This window comes from Heterocephalus glaber, unplaced genomic scaffold (assembly GCF_053883595.1).
Source record: "Heterocephalus glaber isolate CG9 unplaced genomic scaffold, H.glaber_assembly_v1.0 deba00001610, whole genome shotgun sequence".
Lineage (NCBI taxonomy): Eukaryota > Metazoa > Chordata > Mammalia > Rodentia > Bathyergidae > Heterocephalus > Heterocephalus glaber.
In genome coordinates this window covers 28,667,618-28,690,556 of record NW_028258381.1, presented here as the reverse complement: position 1 = coordinate 28,690,556, position 22,939 = coordinate 28,667,618, and the positions used below count along the sequence as shown (strand labels likewise).

The following is a 22,939-nucleotide window of genomic DNA, read 5'->3' as shown; positions in this document are numbered from 1 at the left end:
AACGTCATCCCGCCCTCCTTCGCGCGGCGTCTTCTCTTCCAGAGCAGCTGTCCCGATCCCGGCTTGGCGGAGCTTGGACTGGGAAGCTGCCCGGCCCAGAAAGTCACCAACGTACTCTTCCTCGCAAGGTCTCCAGGGATTGTCATCCGGGCCATGACCTCTCCCCCAAGAGGCAGGCAGGATGGTGTCCGCAGAGAACCAAGAGTAGGCCACGCGTGTTGACCGCTGGCAACAGACACCGCAGGCGGGCCACCGCTGGGACAGTCTTGGCGACAGCAGGGGGCGACGCAAGACTCCTCTCCTTTCTTTAACCCTTCTTCACACGCAGTTCTACCCCTCACCGGAAGCGGAGCGATTTGTACTTACGCCACTTCCGGTGCGGATTGTCGGTGCCTGGCGGGAGCGAGCACGCCAGCGCGCGCAGCACCTTTACTCCCGCCTCCCTCGCCCTGCGCCGCCACTCATCGTCGTCTCTCTCGGAGCGTGACGTACGTGCGCGCTCCCGACCTCGCGTCAAGGCTTCCAGTGTTGGGGGGGGTTAGCGAAAGAGTGCGGGTAGAAGGAGGGGTTGTGGAGGTTGGGGCCCAACCAGAGATTCCCATCGACCTCCCCCCCTCCTGACGAACAGCGGAGAGGGAAGGGGAGGAGCGAGCCCCGGCCGGCCGCGCACGCCAGGAAGCCTCCTCGTGCAGGGAGGGAGAGAGAGAAGGAGCGACGGAGGAAGAAGAAAGTCAGAGCCGTCCCCAGCGCCCCAGACTCCGGGGCGCCCCGCCTCCACCGCCCCGGAAGCGGTGCCCCGCCCCGCCGCGCCGGCCGCAGAGAGCGCGAGGCCCGGCCGCCCCGCTGCCGCCGCCACCGCGGGAGGAGGACAACGTCGACGCGGAGGCGTGTTGTCGTCTCGCTCGCCCCCGACGTCAGGGCGCTATGGAGTAAAGCGGCGGCGGCCAAGGGGCACTTCCGCGTCGCGCCGGCCCGAGCCGCTCCCCGCCCGGGCGGCGCCTGAGGACTCCGGACTCGCCCCGCCGCGCCCCGCCGCGCCGCGTCCCCCCGCCGCCCGCCGCCCCGGGGATGGCCCGCGCGTGAGCCGCGCCCGGGGCGATGCCGAGCAGCGCTGACCCCGCGCTGGGGGGCGGCGCGGGCCTGAGCTGGGCCGAGAAGAAGTTGGAGGAGCGCCGCAAGCGCCGGCGGTTCCTGTCCCCGCAGCAGCCGCCGCTGCTCCTGCCGCTCCTGCAGCCGCAGCTCCTGCAGCCGCCGCCGCCGCCGCCGCCTCTGCTCTTCCTGGCCGCGCCCGGCACGGCTGCCGCCGCCGCCGCCGCCGCCGCCGCCGCCTCCGCGTCCTGCTTCAGCGCGGGCGCCGCGCCGGAGGGCAAGCGGCTGGCGCGAGGCAAGAGGCGCGCGGGCGGGCGGCAGAAGCGGCGCCGCGGGCCCCGCGCCGGGCAGGAGGCGGAGAAGCGCCGCGCCTTCCCGGCGCCCGCGCCGCAGCAGGACGACGGCGGCGGCGGCGGTGGCGGGGGCGCGAGCCCGCTGGCGGAGTACGAGGACGTGAGCTCGCAGTCCGAGCAGGGGCTGCTGCTGGGGGGCGCCGGCGCGGCGGCGGCGGCGGGGGCGGGCGCCGGGGGGACGGGCGGCAGCGGGGGCGGCGGCGGGAGTCCGGCCTCGTCGCCCGGGCCGCGGCGCGCGGAGGACGCGGAGCGCGGGCCCCGGCGGGAGCGCCGCGGCAGCAGCGGCCGCAGCCGGGAGCGACACCGCGAGCACCGGCGGCGGGAGAGCGCCCGCAGCGGCGAGGCCTCCAAGGGCCGCGGCCGGCACGGCGATCGCGCCGAACCCGCCGAGAGCGGCAGCCGGAGCAGTAGCCGCGGGCGCCGCCGCAAGAGTGCCTCGGCCACGTCCAGTAGCGGCGGCCGTAAGGAGCGCGATTCCAAGGTGCGGCGCGGCCGCTCGCGCGCGGGCAAGGAGCCGCCGTCCGCCTACCGCGAGCCACCCAAGGCCTACCGTGACGACAAGGCCGAACCGCGCGCCTACCGCCGGCGGCCGCGCTCCCCCAGCCCGCCGGGCCGCGACGACAGCCCAGGCTCGCACCGCGCTGCCCCGGGCCCGCGGAGCCGCCGCTCGCCCAGCCCAGCCGGGGGCAGTCCCTACACGCGGCGGCCGCGCTCGCCCAGCCCCTACCGCCGGCGCTCGCGCAGCTACAGCCGCGCGTCCTCGTACGAGCGCGGCGGCGACGTGTCCCCCAGCCCCTACAGCGGCGGCAGCTGGCGGCGCTCGCGGAGCCCCTACAGCCCGGTGCTCAGGTGAGTCGGACTCCGGGGGCCGGGGAAGTGGCGAAGGGAGAGTTCCGAGTTTCGGACTTGTTGCGTTTATGCATTAACAGGTCTTTTCGGATTGCCCTTTGCTATTCTCCAGCCGGGTCGGCGTGGGTCACCCAGAGGTGACTCCTTCTGTCCTTATTCTGAAAGCTCTTTAGGGGAACGGGCTTTCTTGCTGGTCTAGGAGTGCCCAGCAGCGAAGGGAGTGAGGCTGTGGAAGGGGAGTCAGGCTGGGACTGATGGCAATGAGATGTGGATCCCAGATGTTATCTGTGGATCTTGCGGGGACGGAAAAGCGGCTCTTCTTGATGTTTTCATTTATTAGGGGAGATACCCTGAAACGGAGGTTGTTAGTAATAGATTTTGAAGATGAGTTACTTTGCGATACTGTTGTGTGGGGTCGCTTTTTACCTGATCTTTCAAGACCTTAATTTTAAAAAGCAAAAGGGGGGAAAAAGACTTGGTTGTGGTTCCTGTGTTTGTGATCACATCCAGTTGTCGGTAACGTTGTAGGTCGAGGTGGTGTGACCCAGAGTAAGAGAATGTGTTAGTATGTTCTCATATCATTATAAACCTAAACTACTCACCGTTTAAGTTAACCAGATTTTTTGTTATTAGCATCTTTGTTCAGAAAATTTTAAAGGGTATAATTTGTTGTAATTGCAGTAAAACTTACGTAGTTATTATGCCTTGCTTGTAAATTAAAAAGGACTTTTGAGCATACTGTAGGTTTTTGTAGGTTCTTACATTTCTTAAGATGCTTGGCGATTCTAGGCCTTATGGTAGAAAATACAAAATAGCTTTGCTGTTCTTTTCCTGTTGGTGTTAGTAATGCCAAGTGGATGCCAAATACCTCTGAGTATAGGCTCTGTCAAATCTCAGTACTGTACAACGGATGTACCTATAATTTTGCACTCTTGGAAGTGTCAGCTTAGTAACTAAAGATGTGAGTAAAAATCTCTGAGTTTGTCTTTAAGTCAGAGATCTATAAATTTTTTCATTCTTACAGTGTTCAGGCACACTTAATGAATTATCATCAACAACTTCAAATTTTGCCTTTTCCGCTTACAAGGATTTATATTTTACTTTTAACTATGGTTATTTCAGGCTTGCTGAATAGTTTGCATTTTTTGAAATTGAATATCTTGTAGAAACTCATTAGGTTAAGTTTCAGGACTTTAGATTGGAATTTTAAATGTATGGTAGGATTTTAAGAAGGGATTTTGTATTTATTAGTAGTTTAGCCAAGTCCTTTTTTTTTTTTTTTTTTGGTACCGGGGCTTGAACTTGGGACCTTGCGCTTGGCAGGTGGCAGAACCACTGAGCTAAATCTCTGGCCCAGGTCCTTTATTTTTTAATAGTGATGTGTGTTTATGTATGAATTATGTAATAGTGGTTTATATGATTAGAATTGTGCATATTTAACAAATACTCGTTGAGCACCTGTTAACTACTCAGGTGTTTCAGGGACAGGAATATTATCAGGGAAGAATGGCAAAGTCATTGTCCTCAGGGAGCTTGCAATCTAACAATCTAAAGGAGCAGTCTTTATTGAATCTTTTCGTGGAGTATATATTGACCACTAGCATTTTTGAAAGGATTGGATCTGGAAGAACTTTTGAATATTCTTGGTCAATATTTCTGACAGATGGCCATTTGGTATGTGCCTGAATACATCTAGAAGTGGAAGCACATTGCTGTGAGGCGGCTGTTCCATTAGATGTTGGATTCGCGTTCTGTTACTGGCTTGCCCATATTCTTAGTAAAATTCTTGGAGCCTTAGTTTCCTAAACTGTAATAGGGAGATACTTCTAAAAAATTACTTCAAGTAAATGAAAGTTTGTCTTTTGTAAAGTATTGCAGCCCTACAGAAATCTAAGATGATCAAATTATTGTTGAATAGCTTGCATTGTTAGAATTATTTATGTTGAAACAAATCTACTTTCTTGTTACTTTCACATTTAATTTGGAATAGTATAGAGCAAATGTAAAGACAGTTGTCATGTCTTGTGAGTCTTCTTAAGGCCTAAAACTCATTTTTTATAAGATATGGTTTTCAGGTTTTGTTTTTGTTTTACATTGTATAGTGTCAGATGTCCTTAAAGTGTGGAGCCCAGAATTAACAGCTAAAATAGCTGAGAAACCTAAAAAAATTTTTTAAGATAGTCAGTGTTTAGGAACAATTAATTGAACTCACTTGTCCAGCTTAATGCAAAGGTTTTTTTTTTTACTTCTAGAATTTAGCAGTTGTTGTAAGTAGTCTATGTTCTTTCAGGAATAAACTGCTGTATTGTAAACTCCAGGAAGGCAATTGGCCTGTTTGGCTCACCGTTGATTTCCTAGTGCATCGTGGTGTATCTGACCACATATAGACTCCTAATAGATAATTGTAATAGGTAAATGAAGGAATGGTGGAGTTTTCTGAGCATACAAATTATTATTGTGGATCTAGATTTCATGCTTTATTTAAGTGAGTATTTGGTACAGACCATATGTTGTGCTTTAAGAAATAGCAGTGTGATCTTTTTCCTGCCCACGTAGAGTTTACTTATTAATGAATTGTCAGTGTAGTTAATTTTAAGGAAATTCATACATTCAGAACAGTATTGGAACCTTGGTTAAAATTTTTTTTCTTTTGGTGTTGTGTCCTGGAGCAAATCTTTTCTATTCTAGTGACTTCTACTTCACAACTTGCTTTTGCTTTGACTTTTTGGGGGGAGGGGGGCCTGGGATCGAACTTGGGACGTTGCATTTGCTTGTGAGGCAGGTGGCAGCACCACTGACCTAAATCCCCGGCCTTTATTTGACTCTTTAGTCTTCAGCCTATGCATTTCATCAGTCCCTTCTTGGCTTTACTTTTCCCCATCTGTAGCCTACTTAGCATATTTTCTTTACTACTTGATTGTTGAGGTGTGCAAAGTCACAATCATACTGGTTAGGCCTATAATAAATATAAGGTATTGAAAAGAGGGAGTATTCAGGAAGAGAAGAGAATAGCAATGATTGTAGTTTTTTATTATGGGCCAGGCACTGATGCATGCCTAACATACTTTTACCCCCAAACCCTTGTGTTAGTTGGAAACATTCCCATTGATGGATTGGAAAACAGAAGCTCTAAAAAGTTAAGTGATTTGTTCCAAGGTCAGCTTGGATTCAGGTTTTGGGCTGATTTGAAAGTACATGTTCTGAATATTGTTTTGTATAGGTCCTGTTATCATATAGCTGACATTTGTGAGATGTAGTCACTTCACTTAATGATGTGTTTTGCTAAAATTTAATGCGTTTGGTTATTTCTGTTCCATGGCCATGTTTTCAGCATTTGAGTACTGTAAAAAGCAATTTCTCTGAAGATTTATCCTGCTCATTTGTCTTTAATTTTAAGTTTGTTTTGTTTTGTGGTACTGGACACTTGAACTCAAGGCCTGTAGCTTTCTAGGCAAGCTTTCCACCACTGATCTATACCACACAGTCCTAATTTGTAGTTTATATGAACAATGAGATTTAAATCTTGGATTTATTTCTAGCATATTTATTAGTGGTTTATTTAGTTTAAATACATTTTGTTTCTCACAGGTTAGTGGAAACCAATCTGCAGAGATAGCAGTTGCATCTCTATACTTGCTAATTTCATTCACATATACTCTAGGTTTGGGGAAGTAATTGTTTTGATTTATAAGGAGGGAATTTAAGAACCTCCTGGTTCTTGCTTGTATGTTACTAGGATGAGTATAGAGTGCTGCTGGTTATATCAGTACAAACAATAAATTCAGACCTACTGTTTATGTATTTGCACTGTATTATACTGGTCAAGATAAATAATCTGTTTTTGTTGGTGAGTTTGAATTACTCTTTAAGGTGAAAATTTTCTGAATAGATTATATCAGACTTTATTCCCCAACTCTAAACAATTGTACTATATTTGAAAAGTCTATTGGAAGTGAATGTTGCTTAATATTCAAACAAGATGTTTGTAATCTTTTCCCTTATTCTGTACTTTTTTGTGGATATCACTTTTTTGTGGTGGTACTTGTTCTGTATATGGAGATTTGTAAGTTTTGGAGTGGTGTTGGAAGCCTTTGCTTTTGTATCAAGCTAGAATCAAGCATTACTTTGGATAGATTTTGCTCTTGAATTCCTATATGTAACTAGTGGGAGAATCTAGTGTTATTAACATTTTTAATTTTTATTAGTTCATGTTTGCTGTATGTTATTAACACTAGGAAGATGAAATGGATTTATATTAGAAATATTAGGTAAAGACTGGAATTGACAAAGTAGAAATGAAAGGGTAGCGAGGAACTGAAACTGTAGATTGGCTACCTGCTTCTTCACTGTTCTTCACTTTCAGTTGCATAGAGACACTTTCACTGGGATGTGTGACGCTCTAAACACAATTTACAGTTAAATTATTTCAGCTCTTGGAGTCATTTCTATTTTTCGCTACTGCACTTGATTGCATATTTTTTACTTGTTTCCAAAGACAATTGAAGCTCATGGTAGAAAATTTCAGTTAGTGGAGAAAAGTGTAAAGAATTTAAATCTAAACACCTGAGGTGATCAGCCTTGACATTTTGATGAGCTTTCTTCTACACTTTTTCATGCACATATGTATAAGGACATAATGATTTTACATAAATGGGAACATACTATAAAGGAGTTTTGTACCCTGTACTCCAGTTTATTCTTTTTATTGACTCCTACTGTTGTATTGTCTCAGTATATAGCATGACATTTGACCAAATGTACTTTGACAAAGAACTCTTATTTTTGTTACGTGTTTATGTTACTAGCAATTATATTTCTGCGCATTTTCCCTGTTACTTTCTCTGCATTGGATTTCTTGGGGTCAAATCTTTGAATCAAAGGTCTAACATATTTGTAATTTTGATGCACTGTCAGATTATTTCTCTGAAGGCTTTTACTTTCTAAACAGTGTGAAAGTGTCCATTTCCTCAGTTTCACCAACATGTGCAGTTGTCAAATACTGTATTTCATTATTGTTTTCATTTGCATGTCTTTGATGTCTAATGAGCTTGAAAAAAAATATATATATATATATATATATATTTTTTTTTTTTTTGTACCGGAGATTGAACTCGGGTCCTTGCGCTTGCTCAGCAGGTGGTGAAACCACTGAGCTAAATCCTCGGCCCTGGTTGAATATGTTTTAAACTGTTCCTTGGATGTTCTAATTTTATTTTGTTGTTTTTCTTATTAATTTATAAGACGTCTTTGTTAATTAGAGATAATGAATTTTTGTTCCATTGTAAGTTTGTCTTTTAACCTTATTTTTGTAATGTTTTAAGAAATCTTCCTGTGTTTATGAGGTGTGGTAAAAATAAATGTTGAATATTTAAATTTTTAAAAATTAATGACAGTAAAAGGCACATTGCCATTAATCTCTCTCAGAACACTTTGAACATACTAATTCTATCATTCTTGCTACTTTCTGAAGCAATTCTGAAAGTCGTCTTTTGAGAGTGTCTTTACAAGGTGTGATTAAAAATGCAGTGATTGCTGCTGCTGAGTACCATCCAATGGAAAGGCAGGTTCATGAAAACTTGACAGTGTGACCTTATCCACATTATTCACAGGATCTGGCACTGTGACTTGTGGCTCTTCCTCAAAGTCAAAATAACCATGAAAAGGAAACATTGTTGATTGGATTCAGGACATCCAAGCAGCCACAACAGTACAGCTGAAGGCCTTCACGAAGGAGGACTTTTAGAACTACTTCAGAAAGTAGCAAGAGTAATGGGATAAGTGTGTTTGAAGCAAGGGGGAGTATTTTGAGAGGGTTGATGACAGTGTGTCTTTTACTGTAATAATTACAGGTTTGTTTGTTTTTTTAACACCATATTTTTTGATCATATAGTGTAAGTGACATTAGCTTTTCCTAGGTAACCGGTATCAAAGTAACTGGTCATTTTCTCTAGTTCTCTGTAATAAATTGCTTCTTCTTTAAGTCCTTTTACAGAGGCCTCTTTATTCCACTCGTATTTTGGGGGGAGTGCTCTGGGTAAGGGCCCTAATTTTGAGTCTGTCATTTTCTATAAAATACTTATGGAATGAAACTTCTCCTTAAAACTTATTTTTAATTGATACATATTAATTGTATGTATGTATGAGGTATAGTATGTTTTATGTTGTGATTAAATCATTAATATAATTATTAATATAATGTTTTGGTATGTTTATGTTGTGATTAAATCATGATAATTCCAGCACCTCATATATTTAATTTTTGGGGTGAAAATATTTACAATCTACTCTTAGAAACTTTGAAATATACACTGCATTGTTATTATGCTCATTGTTCTGTGCAGTAAATCACTAAATCTTTTAACTGAAACTTTGTCCCTCTTGATCAGCATCTCCTCTTTCCCTGTCCATCCTCTTCTTCCACCTTCTGTTAAGCACCCGTTTACTCTTTCATTCTGTAGAAGTTCTGAAAAGTTGTACAGAATTCTGAAAAGTTGTATAGAATTCTAAAAAATTAAGCTCAACGGTTTTAGATTTTGGATAACAGTGAAATCATGTGGTGTTTGTCTTTCTGTTGTGCTGGGCTTATTTCATTTAGCATACTGTCCTCCAGGTTCATCCATGTTGCAAAAGACAGGATTTGTTTCTTTTTTTTTTTTTTTTTAAGGTTGAATAATATTCCATTGTTTATATGTACCATGTTTTATCCATTTCTCTGATAAGGGACACCAGCAGTTTACTTCCATGACTTAGCTCTTGTGAATACTGCAAAGGAGCACAGGTATTTCTTTGGCATTCTGACTGCAGTTCCTTTGAATTTGTCAGAAATGGGAGTGCTGAATCACATAGTAGTTCCATTTTTACTTTTCTGAGGAACCTCTATACTGCTTTCCATAATGGCTGCCTTAATTTACATTCTTACCAACAGTGCACACCCTCACCAACACTTACATTTCCTCATTTTGATAATAGCCATCTTGACAGGTGTGAAGTGATATCTCATTTGCTTTTCATTTGCATTTCTATGATAATGAGGATGAACATTTTTTTCATATATATGTTGGCCATTTGTATGCCTTCTGAGATATATTAGATCCTTTGCCTATTTTTAAATTGGATTTTCTTGCATTTGAGTTGCTCAAGTTTTTCTTTCCCCACCTATACAGGGTCTTGCCCAGTATTCAGGCTGGATTTGAACTCATTACGTAGCCCAGGCTGGCCTAACTTGCAGCCATCCTCCTGCCTCAGCCTCCTGAGTGCTGGGATTATAGGCAAGTGCCACCGTGCCCCACAAGTTGTTTAAGTTTCTAGTATCCATACATTGGATATTAGCCCCTTATCAGAGTTATGGTTTGCAAATATTTTTTCTCAAACAGTGGATTGTTTTTTTACTCATTAATTGCTTCCTTTAATGTGCAGAAGCGTTTTAGTTTGATACAGTCCAATTTATTTTTGCCTTTGTTGCCTGTGCTTTTTGGGTCAGAGTCAAAAAGTCTTTGCCCATTCTAATATCACACACCTTTCGCTCTATGTTTTTTAATACTTTTTATAATTTGAGGTAGTATAGTTTAAATCTTCAGTGGAACTTCAGTGGCTGAAGCTACTGATCATTTGAATACAGGTCTTTTCTTTTTGTTTCTCTTGAGTAAGCAAGAAAATGTGTTCTATGTTGAATATTTGACTTTGTAGAGTGCCTGTTTTCCAAAATAGCCATCTCATTTTGCTCATACAGTGTACAAGTGTTCCAGATGCTTCACATCCTCACTTAGTTCATTTTTTTATCAGTCTTTGATTTCAGCAATTCTAGTGGAAGTGTACCTCATTGTGGTTGTGTTTGTAATTCTTTAATAGTGAATAATGTTGAACATACTTCCATATGCTTATTTGCCCTTTATTTTGTCTATGAAGTGTCTCAAATTGTTTTTTCCATATTCTGAAGTGGAGATTGAATTGGGTATTGTGAGAGTTCTGTACCTATTCTGGACACAGATACATGTTTTACAAATTTTTCTCAGGCTGTGGCTTGCTCTCCTTAATGGTAATTTGGAAGAGCAAAATTTTAAAAATTTTCCTGAAGTCCAGCTTAGCATTTTTTTCCTTTATGATATACAGTGGTACCTCGGTTCACGATCTTAATTTTTTCCATAGTTCTGGTCACAGACTGAATTGGATGAGAACCAAATCAGATTTCCCAGAAGTTCAGCATTGAATCTAACCATTGAATTTGATTTGGTTCTCATCCAATTTGTTTTGCAACTAGAATTGTGGAAAAAATGAAGTTTGTGAACAAGGAACCACTTTTTGTACCTCTCCCCTGCCAAAAAAAAAAAAAGAAAATTTTTGACTAACTCATTCACAAAGATTTTCTCCTTGGTTTTACAATTTTATCAGTCAGTATTCATGTACAACATAATATGATAATAGTGTACTTTATTTTCTTGTACTATTTTGTCATATGCTTTATTTCTAGACTTGTATGGCATATGTATGTTATATGTAGACATGGAATTTTAAATTGTGGAGTCTCATATTTAAATGTTTACCTTTTTAATGAAGTGTGTAAACTTGGAAGTTGTAAACTTGGAGTTTACAGGTAAGGTCCATTATCTCCGGCCAGATTCTTATAATGTAGGTCTACGGTCCTGGATGTCTGAAAGAATGTTTCAGAGTTTTCAAAGATACTTTTGCTGGGTGTGGAATCCTAATTACTATTTTTTTTCCTTTATAACTTTGACTTGTTCCACTTCTGGCTTTGCACAGTTTGATGAGAACTTCCTTAATATTTTGTTTTTATTTCAGTCACTTGATTTTAAGTCCTATGAGATTCTTTTTTTAGTCTTGTGTCTCTTTAGCACCTAGCACTGCATGTGATAATAGGTACCCAGCAAGTGATATTAAGTAGAAAGAGACTAATCAAAGTGTGTGTTTTTGTACAAATCAAGAATAAGATTCCCTTCTCTGTTACCAGCTTACCCTTTTCTCACTTCAAAAACATCTGAGGGCATGGTTCAGTGAAACATGAAGGCAAACAGTTCACACTTGGTGGATTAGAACCTGTTTGAGCAAATCTGCAAAAAGTCAGCCACATGTCTTCTTTCTGTTGTTTTGTTTTGTTGGTTTTTTTAAAAAAATTTTGAGACAGGGTTTTGGTATGCAGTTTAGCCAAGCCTTGAACTGTATAGCCAAGGCTCGCCACAAACTCATGGTGATCATCTTGCCTTAGCCTCCTGAGGGCGGGGATTACAGGCATGCATCACCACTCTTGGCTTTTTGTTGTTTTTTTATGTGTCATAATGAACCTAAAGTAAAGGAGTATACTATTAAACAGAAAATATTTCAGTTTTGTTATTTTTTCTAGTTTTTGTTGATATGTGATTCACATACTATAGCATTTGGTTTTTTATTTATTTAATTTTTTTCTTTTAGAAGCAGGAGCTCATTGTGTTGTCCAAGATGATCTAGAACTCCTGGGCCCCAATGAGCTTCTTGCCTCAGTCTACCAAGTAGTTGGGAATGCAGGCACATTTGCCACTGTGTCCAGCTTTCAGTTTATTCTTAAATTGTATAGTTCATTGGTTTATAATATCTTTAGAGTTGTCCATCCATCACTTAATTTTAGAGCATTTTAGTCACCTCAGAAAAAAATGCATGACTGTTAGCAGTCACTCTTCTCATTCCCACCTCCTCTAGCTTCTGACAAGCATAAATCTACTTTTATGCCTCAATGGCTTTACCCGTTGGGCCATTTTATTTTGGTGGAATGGTACAATGCAGGGTCTTCTGTGACTGGCTTCTTTCACTTTATGCATGAAATACTTTATCCTTTTTATGGCCAAATAATGGTCCTACTATGCAGACAGTGCTGCCTTGTATTGTCAGTTGGTGGAGACCTGAGTTTGTAATGTTTTGCTATTACAGTTTTTGCCGTTATGGACATTTGTATATATTTTTGCATGAGCATATATTTTTATTTCCATGAAGTATATTCCTAGGATTACCAGATTGTGTAGTAATTCTATGTTTAACATTTTGAGAAACTGCCAAACTGTTTTCTGAAGTGGTTGCATCATTTTTACATTTATACTGGCAGTGACTTGAAGGTTCCACTTTGTCCACATCCGTGACAGAAGTTGTTTGATTATAGCATCTTGAGGTTTGGTGTCATCTCAGTATGATTTTGATTTGCATTTCTCTAATGACTAATGAATGAAGTTAATCATCTGTGTTTTTGGCTATTTATCTTTTTTGGAGAAATATCCAAGTCTGTTGCCCATTTTAAAAATTGGTTTTGTTCTTATTGTATGTTTAGAGTTTTTTTTGTTGTTGTTGTTGTTTTTGGTACTGGGGATCGAACTCGGGTCCTTGTGCTTTCGGGGCAGGCAGCAGAACCACTGAGCTAAATCCCCGGCCCTCTTTAGAGTTTTTAATTTATATACTGAATCTAAGTCCTTTATCAGATATATAATTTGCAAATATTTTCTCATCCCATCCCTTCGTTAATGCTATTAAAACCCAAATGTTTTGAAGTCTAGTATATTTTATTGCTGGTACTTTTGATATCATCTAAGAAGACTTTGCTGAATCCGTACTTACAAAGACTTATCCTTATATATTGTTCTAAAAACTGTCATAATTGCAGGCCTTGAATTCATTTTGAGTTGGTTTTGTGTATGGTGAGAGAAGGAAGTCTGTGGGGTTTTTTTGCCCATGGATATCTAGTTGTCCTAGCAGCATTTGTTGAAAATATTATTCTTTTTCCATTGAATTGTCTTGGCACCCTTGTTGAAAATCAACTGAATACAAATGTGAAGGTTTGTTTGTTTGTTTGTTTGTTTTTTGAGACAGTTTCGCTGTGTAGTTCAGGCTGGCCTTGAGCTCATGGCAATCCTCTTGCCTCAGCCTCCTGAGTGCTGGGATCACAGGCATGTGCCACTGTGCCTGGCTTGAAGGTTTATTTTTGTGCTTTGAATTGTTCCATTGATTTACGTCTCTCTGTTTGCCAGAACCTGATAGTCTTTGCTATGGATACTCTAACTTTGTGATAAGTTTTGAAATCAGGAAATAGATCTTCTTTGGCATTTTTAAAGATTGTTTTGACTATTGGCTTTTTTTTTGTTTTTCCACATAAATTTTAGAATCATTTACCAATTATTACCAAAAAAAAAAAAATCCTAGGTGGGATTTTGCTATAGTACATTCAATCTGTGGGGAAATTTGAGGCATATTACCATTTTAAAACAGAATTAAGTCATCTAACACATGAACATGGAATGTTATTCCTTTGTTTAGGTTTTCCTTAATGTCTTTCACTGTCTTGCAGTTTTCAGGGTGCTGGCCTTGCACTTTTGTTAAAATTCTTAGATATTTTATTCTTTTCAAGGCTATTATAATGAATATTTTCATTTTGATTGTTGATTTCTAGTGTATAGAACTGTAGTTGTTTCTTTCTTTAGCATATATCCTGCTATGTTGCTGACTCATTTTTAGTTCTTTTTGGAGTGAATTTTTCTTGACTAATTGCAGTATTAGGACCTTTAGTACAGTATTGGAGTGACAAGAATTCCCTTCCTTGTCTTATTCCTGATGGTGGGAGGAAAGCATTTAGTCTTTCTCCACAAGATACTTAGCTGTAGTTTTTTTTTTAATAAACATCTTAAGGGTGTGTGTGTTTGTGTGTGTATGTTACTGAGGATTGAACCCGGGGGAGCTCAACCACTGAGCTACACTCTACCAACCCTTTTTAATTTTGTGGTAGAATCTTGCTAAGTTGCTTGGGCTGGCATTGAATTTACAATCCTCTTATGTAACAGTAGTTGGGATTATAGGTGTGTACCATCATGCCTGGCTAAACACCTAGTTTTATTTATTTAGTCTAAAATGGTACTTGGTAATGTAGCTTGGTAATAGAGTACCTACCAAGTATGTGAATCCCTGGTACTGCAAAAATAAAACAAAAACAAAACAAAACAAAAAATCCTGAATGAATCCTTTACAATCTAGTTTTTGGTGTCAGTAAAAATTCTGGAGTATCTTGGTTGACCCCCGTCATAAGCATATATAACTATCCATTACTGTCCTAGGGGATTGGAAGAGAGGAAGTCTTCTGTTTTATAGTGTTGTACAGTGATTTATCATACTATTTTCCTCCTGTACTCTTCCTGAAGAATCCTTTGGACAGTGTTTCATGATGAGTAGTATCTGCATTAATTTTGGAATGACTAGAAAGAGCTAGCTAGCTGTGTGATGATATATACATTACAGGGAAAGAAAACAGTACATATTAAAGCAGTAAATCAGGAAGAAGCCTGGCTTTTTGAGCAGTCAGGAAAGAGGACTGTGGTGCCTGGAGCCTGTTGAGTTAAGGTATAAGAAAGATGGAAAGCAGTTTAGGTTTTGTGAGTCACCATAAAGAGTTTCATTTTTATTCTATGTGTAGTGTGTGTGTGCGTGTGCATGCACGTGTGTGTGTTTTGGGGATTGAACCCAGAGAACTCTTGAGTTACATCCCTAGCTCTTTTTATTTTATTTTGAGATAGGGTCTTGCTAAGTTTCTCAGGCTGGCCTTGAGCTTGTGATCTTCCTGCTGCAGTCTTGGAAGGAGTTGAGATTACAGATATGCCACCACACTTGGCCCAGTTTATGTTCTTAAAAGACAGAGACACAAAATACAAGGCAATATGTGTCAAGTACTATGTGATTTCAGCAGATGGGAAGTTACAGAGGTTAGAATTTAACTTGACTTGTGAAAGATCGGTAAAAATTAAGTAAATGGAGGTGAAAGAGTATGTTGTGGTAGCAATAAATAGTGCCAGGCTTTGAATTGGAAATTTTGCCCTTGAGAATTGACTCTACCTCTTCATAGTTCTAAATTTACTAACCACCTTTATCTTGGTAACTTGTGCTTTTTCTATGCTTTGTTTGCTATGAAGAGAAAATTAAATGAAAACTGCCTATAAATGTATTTTGTAGGTGGTGAGGTTCAGTGTAGTATACTTATTTATTTAGTAAAAAACTGCCAGTCTGTGTGATAGTAAGCTTTGTATGGGCTGTGGAATGGTATGAAAATGAATTAGACCTGGATTCTGCTCCTCAAAGAGGGTACAGTCTAATTTTGTACTAAACATCTAAAACCCAAAGTTAAGAGTGATGTAGCAGGTCACAGAAAAGCTACACACAAAATACTGTATGAGTTCAAAGAAAGGAGAACTTGCTTCCTGTGAGGATCAGTGGTAAGGCTTTGTGAACAAAGGAGAACTCTTGCACTAGCCCTTGAATACTAGGGTATTCTCAGGAGACAAACCCATGGGAGTAAAGACATGGAAGCATTGGGCAAATCCAGTACTTGATGTGGAAGGTTACTCTAGGACCAGACAGGTTATGCAGGACCTTGGTGGGAGATTAAGAAGGTCATTTCCACTCAGTAGGAATACCTTCAGTGGTGTACTTAATTGTTCAGATTGAGCATCCCCAGTTGTCAAGTATGAGCTAGAAGTCTAGGCAGTGAAACTGCAATGATTACAGCTTAGTTGGGGAAGATAGCTTATCTAATTATTTTTATTCTAATGAGATATAAACAAAGTGGGCTAGGGTCATGGGACAAAGAATATCTCCAGCAATGTAGTGTATAATAAGGAAAGACTTTATAGATGATAGACTTTGTGCAGAGATACAAGGTGTTTTTTTGTTTAGCAGGTAAAGGAGGTGAAGAGAGGAACGTGAGAGAAACATTCTAGGGTTGGCATTTCCAGTGTCTTGGGATGGCTAAGCAAGGGCTTTGTATACATGCCATGACTAAAGAGTTTTGGTGGAGGGGAAAATGAAAGGTTATTCAGGTTGCAGCATGGAGAGTAAGTTAGAATGAGTGGAGACTTGAGGTGGAAACCTGGTAAAGAGACCATTGCAGTAGACCAAGTAAGTGAAAACATAGGCCTAATGTAGAATAGTAGCTATTGGGAGAAAGTTGAAAATTGGAGAGATGCTACAGAGGTAGAGTTGGCAGGACTTAGCAGTCAGTTGGTAGGTGAAGGGTGGAAAAGGACGATGTGGAATGTAGAATGACTTCCAGGTTTCTACTCTTACTTAGTAGGTGTCATTGCCCGAGAAAAGGGTCTGTCTAAGGAGAAGGGGTGGACTAAGAAAGGAAATCTTAATATTTTAGTTACATTGTTGTTCCTAAGGAACATATGTCATAGTTGGGAGTAGGGCGGATGATTTAGAGGAACAACATTCAGGTGATCATTTAAACTATTATATATAAGAATAAGTTACAGTACTGTGAGAGGCAAAAACAGCCTAAAAACTAAGAACAATCAGGAAAAAGGCAATAGAAAGGGTTAGGAAAAAAAGTTTTCTTTTTGAGACAGGGTCTCACTTTGTAGTTCTTGCTGGCTTTGCACTCACTGTGGCCCACTTGAACTTGAAGCAGTACTGCCTCAGCCTCCTGAGTCCTGGGATTACAGGCATGTGCCACCAATGCCCTGTGGGTAAGACATGAATGTTTTCCTTTTGTTCTTTTTCTGTTTTTTGAAAGGTAGACTATTAGCTTTAGTAATTTCCATGAGGGTTTAAGCCAGGTTGTTGTGGTTTGAGATTATGGGGAATGAGAATTTGGCTAACTGAAGGGAGAGATAAAATACAATATCAAGCACCATCACTTCCTCATTTTGTTTTGGTTTTCTTTAAGGTCTTAGAGACTTGGTTATTGCTTGAGGGAAAGTAGAAACACAACAAAGGGTTAAAGTCCCAAGTAATGGAATAAGCCAGTTACAATCTTAAAGGAGTCTAGCACAGTGCCTCTTAGACTTCCAGGGACTTCTTAAAGTGCAGATTCTTATTCTGCAGGTCTGGGTCAGGGCCTGAGATGCAGCATTCTGACAGACATGCGGGTGATGCTGTGCTGTTGGTCTGTGGACCATAGTCTGTGAAGTGAGGTTCTAGAGAGAATGGGATCAGAATTACAGAGCTGTCAGCTTTACAGAGATGGAGGAACACCTCTCCAAGGTGAGGTCGAGGGTAATGCAGGTGGAAATACAGTTTGCATTGAAGAGGCATTCCCGATGGTCTTGGAAATGGGGCTGTGAGCTTGAAAGTTGTGAAGGCTTGGAATTTCTACTAAGCATGATAGTAAAATGAGCAAATCTGGGACATGTAATGATCACTGAACAGTGGTGATCAGTTTTTTAAAGGCAATGTAGTCTAAGGGAGAGGTGGTGAGGTGAAAAGGGACAATGGCCTTGAGAATGGAAGAGGCTAAATAATGGTTCCCCACAGATATCCACGTTATTATACTCCATGGAACCTGTGCATGAGATATTTAATGTGGCAAAAGGCTTTGTATACATGTCATTTACATGAAAGATTTTGAGATGGGGAGATTATCTTAAATTATCCAGGAGATCCTGTGTGATTACAGAGATCTTCATAGAAAGGATAATGCAAGGTCACCAGGTGGTCGTAGAAGTGTTATGATGGAAGCAGAGGATTGATAATGTGGCTCCCTGAGCCAGTGGATGTGGACAGCCTACTGAAAATGGAAAAGACAAGAGACTCCAGCATGAATTAAACTCTGGTGACATGTAAATTTTTTTTTTTTCTTGTACCAGGGATCAAACTCCGGACCTTGCGCTTGCGAGGCAGGCGGTGCCACCACTGAGCCAAATCCCTGGCCCAGTAATTTTTTTTTTTAGCTCACTAAGACTGATTTTGGACTTCTGACTCTAAATACTTTTATTCAAAGGATATGGTTGTAGTGAATGTAGACTTAGAATCAAAATGAGACAGGCATCAGGAAACAAATGATTTCTAGCCTGGGTAAATGGCTGGAGAACAGTGAAATTAAAAATAGAGATTAGCAAGGCTGTTAGGAAGATTTAGCCACTTTTCATGTTTTAATTTTAGGCCCTGTTGGCAATGATAGAAACAGTATTGATTGATTGATTGCTGGGGATTGAACCCAGGGCTTTCACACTGAGGTACATCCCTATTCCTTTTTATTTATTTTTAAATTTTGAGACAGGATCTCTCTAAGTCACTGAGTTGCCTGGGCAGGGCTTGAAATTGGAGTTCCTCTGCTTCAGCCTCCCAGAGTAATGTGTGAGTCACCATATCTGGAGGGAGTAGTATTTTGGTTAAAGAAGTATTGATTAGATAAGTTGATAGAAGGTTTAAAACAAAGAGATACATTTATGGGGCAGTGCTGTTACATACAGTTAATAGGGCTGTTACAATCACATTTCATGACAGTACATAGTAACAGTTTTATGTACAAAGGTAGTGACAGAGATGCTTGAGAAAAACAGGCTTTTGAAAAAGCACCACCTTTTAGTTTGGTAAGCATTTTCATATCTTTTAAAGGGGATTAACAGTACATTTTGAAATGAACACAGCTGCTTTCGGAATGTGGTATAAGGGTAGAAAAATGAGGCTAAACAGTGTTGTGCATAGTGTCTACTGTATTGGCCATCACAAATGTAGAATACTTCTACCATCCCAGCAAGTTCTATTGGATGATGTTCTTCTGTACTATTTTATATAACAAGGGGTTAGATTTTATTATAGGAAACTAAAAATTTGGATTTAGGACCTAACAATTTTAGGATTAAGATCTGGTATACAGGTAGATCAGTCAGGGTTCTAGAAGGAAATGGAATACAATTTAAATGTTTCAAGAGACTTCAATGAAGGGACTATGAAGGTAGGAGGATTATGGGAACTCACAGGGATATTTTTTCACAAGTTACAGGGAACTCTATAAAGAGGTGAGAAAGATAGAATGCTCTTGGAGCCTGGTGAGTGCTCTGGAGAAGAGGGTGCCTGACGGGAGCCCGGGTGGTGGAAGGATAGCCTCTGCCAGGGCTTGTGTTTGCTCATCAGTTGTAGTTTCCAGAAGACCTGGACTCGTGGAGAGATTCTGTCGTACACTTGAGTGAACAGTACACCATGCTCTCTCTCCAACACAAACTGGCCTGATTAACAGTGAGCACTGGCAGTTCAGTTTCAACTGTGATTGTACTTTTGAGTTGTGTGGATTTAGGAAAACCTTTTAGAAACATAGGAAGCTCTCTTAACTTTAGAGGTCCTATAATTTCTTAAAACATAAAAAACAAGCAAGAAACAGCTAATATGTGTTCACTGGATTTAAAAATATTAGAAAAACTTTGTTTTTTGAGACAGAGTCTCACTAGGTAGTTCAGGTGGGCCTCAGACTCACACTGATCCTTCTGCCTCAGCCTCCTAAGTTCTGGGATTTAAAAAGAATCTTCTCTTTTTTTCTTTTTTTTTTGTACCGGGGCTCGAACTCCGGACCTTGCGCTTATGAGACAGGTGGCGAAAACACTGAGCTAAATCCCTGGCCTAAAAGAATCTTTTCTTAAAGATAAGATTTGTTGGACTTGGTACCTACCCTTATTACACTTCTTTTATTAAAGTATTATCGTGGTATAATTTGTTGTGTAGTTTTAGAGATGTACTTCTCTCACCTTTGTAACTTTGTATGGCTGAAGCATTAAATCATTAAAAATGTCCCAATTTTGAGGATTTTTGAATACTTAATTTTAGGTTCCCAAGTTATGTTTGTTATAAGTAGTAAATATATTGTTGGAATTTGCTAGGGAATTGCAGTGTCTTAAGGGAATGAAGGCTTATTAGACATGAAATCAATAGGTTAAAGAAATAGAGTTGGAGAGGAATGAAGGATGAATATAGAATAGTCTATTAGGAATAGCAATCAAATACCATAAAAATTGCATTTCTGAAATATCCTTTTTTACAGAATAAAACATTTTTAAGTCTTTACTGATAGCTCTCTTATTCAGATTCTGCCTAGGATACTTTGATAAGCCAGAGGAAGTAATTTGTTGGGATTTTTCCTACTATCTTTGTATCTCTTAGGGAAGATTTACTCATCACAGTTCTCTGTTAAATATAATTTGTGTGGCTGTGTGAAACTGATAACCAGTCTTGCCAGGGTAGGAAAGTTTATTGGAGAAAAGCTGTTTCCTAAGCCACTGTGTTGTTACTTTGTTGAGATGACAGTGTCTCTGCCTTTTCCTTTTGCTCATCAATATCTGATGAGGGAGGGAAACGTGACTTGGATCAGACTTGAAAAATGTAGCCAAGTGTTTCATATTATAACTCTTTTGTTATATTAAAGTTGTCCAAGTTATTTTACAACCAATTTATCACTTCATATTTAACCAAACATTTCATTTCCATGAATAAAATTGTAAGCGGATTGATTTTAATAATTGGTACATATAAATATTTAATGAGTTAAATTACAATTAGAATATTTTCTAAACTCGTGTTTCTGTTCGTCTAAAGTATTTTTTTAAAAATATAAAGTATGGGGATTGTATGAAACACTAGCTCATTGTTGACACTGTTTGCCTCCCCGCATAGTTGTTTTTGAAAGAATGAGGAAGTTGAATTTGCATTTGAGTTTGTCTTAAAGGTAATGATTTTTTGTTTGTTTCTGTTTTTACTTTTTTGTTGTTGTTTTGTTTGTTGAGATAGGGTCTGGCCTTGTAGTCCAGGGTGCTTTGAACTTGCTGAGACCCTCCTACCTCAGCCTTTTGAGAGCTGGAATTATGCATGTGCACCACCATGCCCTGCATTATTTTGTTTTTTGAACCCAGGGCCTTGGAACTGATCTGTATCTCCATCCCTTTTTCCATGTAGTTGTAATTAATTAATTAACTGATGGATTAATTTTTTTGAGAAGGAGTTTCGCTAAATTGTTAAGTTGCCCAGGCTGGACTTGAACTTGTGATCCTCCTGCCTTAGCCTCCCAAAGTGCTGAGATTGCAGGCATGTATCACCACATCCAGTTTTTGAAACAGTTTTTAAAAAGTGAGTTGTACCATCATGATGAAGTAGTTCTGAGTTTTAGGTTTTTGTAATTTTACAGAGCCAGAAGTGGGAAACCCTAAGTTTTATTTCGGACTGTTACTTTTGTTTGTGTTTACTCCTTTATGGGAGTTCAAATTACTTTACCTTGGTGTGCTTTTCCCTTCTGAGAATTGGAGTAATAGTACTTAGTGATTTTTATATTCTACTATGATAAAATAAGACATAGTTGTCAAGCACTGTGAAGATTTAAATTTTATACATATACGTGTGTGTGTATATAACTTTCTTGCTATTGTTTATTTATGAAAAGGCTGCTAGTAGAACCTTAGTTTGAGAATAGTTGTATGGTTGTTACTTCCACTTTCTGAATGAAGTTAAGCACATCGTAAGATTATTTTGTATGTGAGTGAAGTGGTTTTGCTTGTGTGCATTTTAATCAGCATGTGCAAACTTCTAAAAACCTGTCTTTCTGAGATGAATCCTCCGACTGTTTTCATTCATTGCTTAATGATCGGTTTTGTCTTTTTCACTGTGGCCTCAGCCCTGGAGTTACAGGTGTGCTGAGCTGGAGGAGCTTTCCCTGCGGGACTGGTCAGCCTGTGCTGTTCCCCTGCCATCCCTGCTGTCTCTTCACTGCCTGCTTGTGTTTTCTGAGACAGTAGTGACACTTCAGCACAGGTTTCCTAATTTTACAGTATTTCTTCTTACTAAGGGGTGTGTCCTCCAGCATCACTTTTGAGCGTTTGTAGGTCAGAGAAAGATAAGACAAACAATTTTCAAGAAAACTGTAGCCATCACATATTTTGGTTTAAAGCACTTTCTGCTTTTAAAACAACTCTCCCAAAAGCTACATGATGATTTTGAAATAAAGTAAATATCTGTTTCATTTCATAGATTCCAGTTAGCACTGTGTACATTTTAGATTGAATTTTCCTAATTCCTAAATCTTAATTATTTTTCACTAGACGGTCTGCCAAATCCCGAAGCAGAAGTCCATACTCATCTAGGCATTCAAGGTCTCGAAGCAGGCACAGATTGTCTAGATCCCGAAGTCGTCATTCTAGCATTTCTCCTAGCACACTGACTCTGAAGAGTAGCCTGGCTGCTGAGTTGAACAAGAATAAAAAAGCTCGTGCTGCAGAGGCAGCACGAGCTGCAGAGGCAGCAAAAGCTGCAGAGGCTGCCAAGGCTGCAGAGGCAGCTGCGAAAGCTGCAAAAGCCTCCAACACATCTACACCAACCAAGGGGAACACAGAAACCGGAGCCAGCTCATCACAAACCAACCACGTGAAGGATGTGAAGAAACTTAAAACCGAGCATGCGCCTTCTCCCTCAAGTGGTGGAACTTTAAAAAATGACAAGGCAAAATCAAAGCCACCTCTTCAGGTAACAAAGGTAGACAATAATTTGATTGTAGATAAAGCCACCAAGAAAACAGCTGTAATTGGGAAGGAGAGTAAATCTGCTGCTACAAAGGAGGAACCAGTATCTCTCAAAGAGAAAACCAAACCACTGACACCAAGTGTGGGAGCCAAGGAGAAGGAGCAACATGTGACTTTAGTGACCTCTACGCTCCCACCCTTACCATTGCCTCCCATGCTTCCTGAAGATAAAGATACAGATAGGTGAGTGTACACAGATGTGTCAGAACTGTTTAAAGAAAAAGTCACGTGTAGGTGATAAATAATTTGATCTTTCTTACTTCTCTACCATTAAATAAAGAAGGCCATAAGTAAATGAATTTTATTTTGTACGCCTTAACATGAAGCATGTTGCTTGTAAGATGATAAAACTGCAGTCTG

General features: G+C 40.7%; 1 protein-coding gene across 8 annotated transcripts in view; it reads left to right on the top strand.

Annotated features, from left to right (window-relative positions):
- Nucleotides 1-518: 518 nt before the first annotated feature.
- The window catches only part of Cdk13 (cyclin dependent kinase 13), a 98,068-nt gene continuing 75,647 nt past the window's right edge, over nt 519-22,939 (top strand). For 4 of the 8 annotated variants that reach the window (XM_087195811.1, XM_087195814.1, XM_087195812.1 and 1 more), the window contains exons 1-2: nt 520-2,291; nt 22,103-22,762. In XM_087195811.1, coding sequence (XP_087051937.1) covers nt 1,099-2,291; nt 22,103-22,762 — 1,853 coding nt within the window. In that variant the 5' untranslated portion in view covers nt 520-1,098. Of the gene's footprint in view, nt 2,292-22,102; nt 22,763-22,939 lie in introns of all 8 variants that reach the window. The other 4 variants (XM_087195815.1, XM_087195813.1, XM_087195809.1 and 1 more) reach the window with 2 other exon arrangements.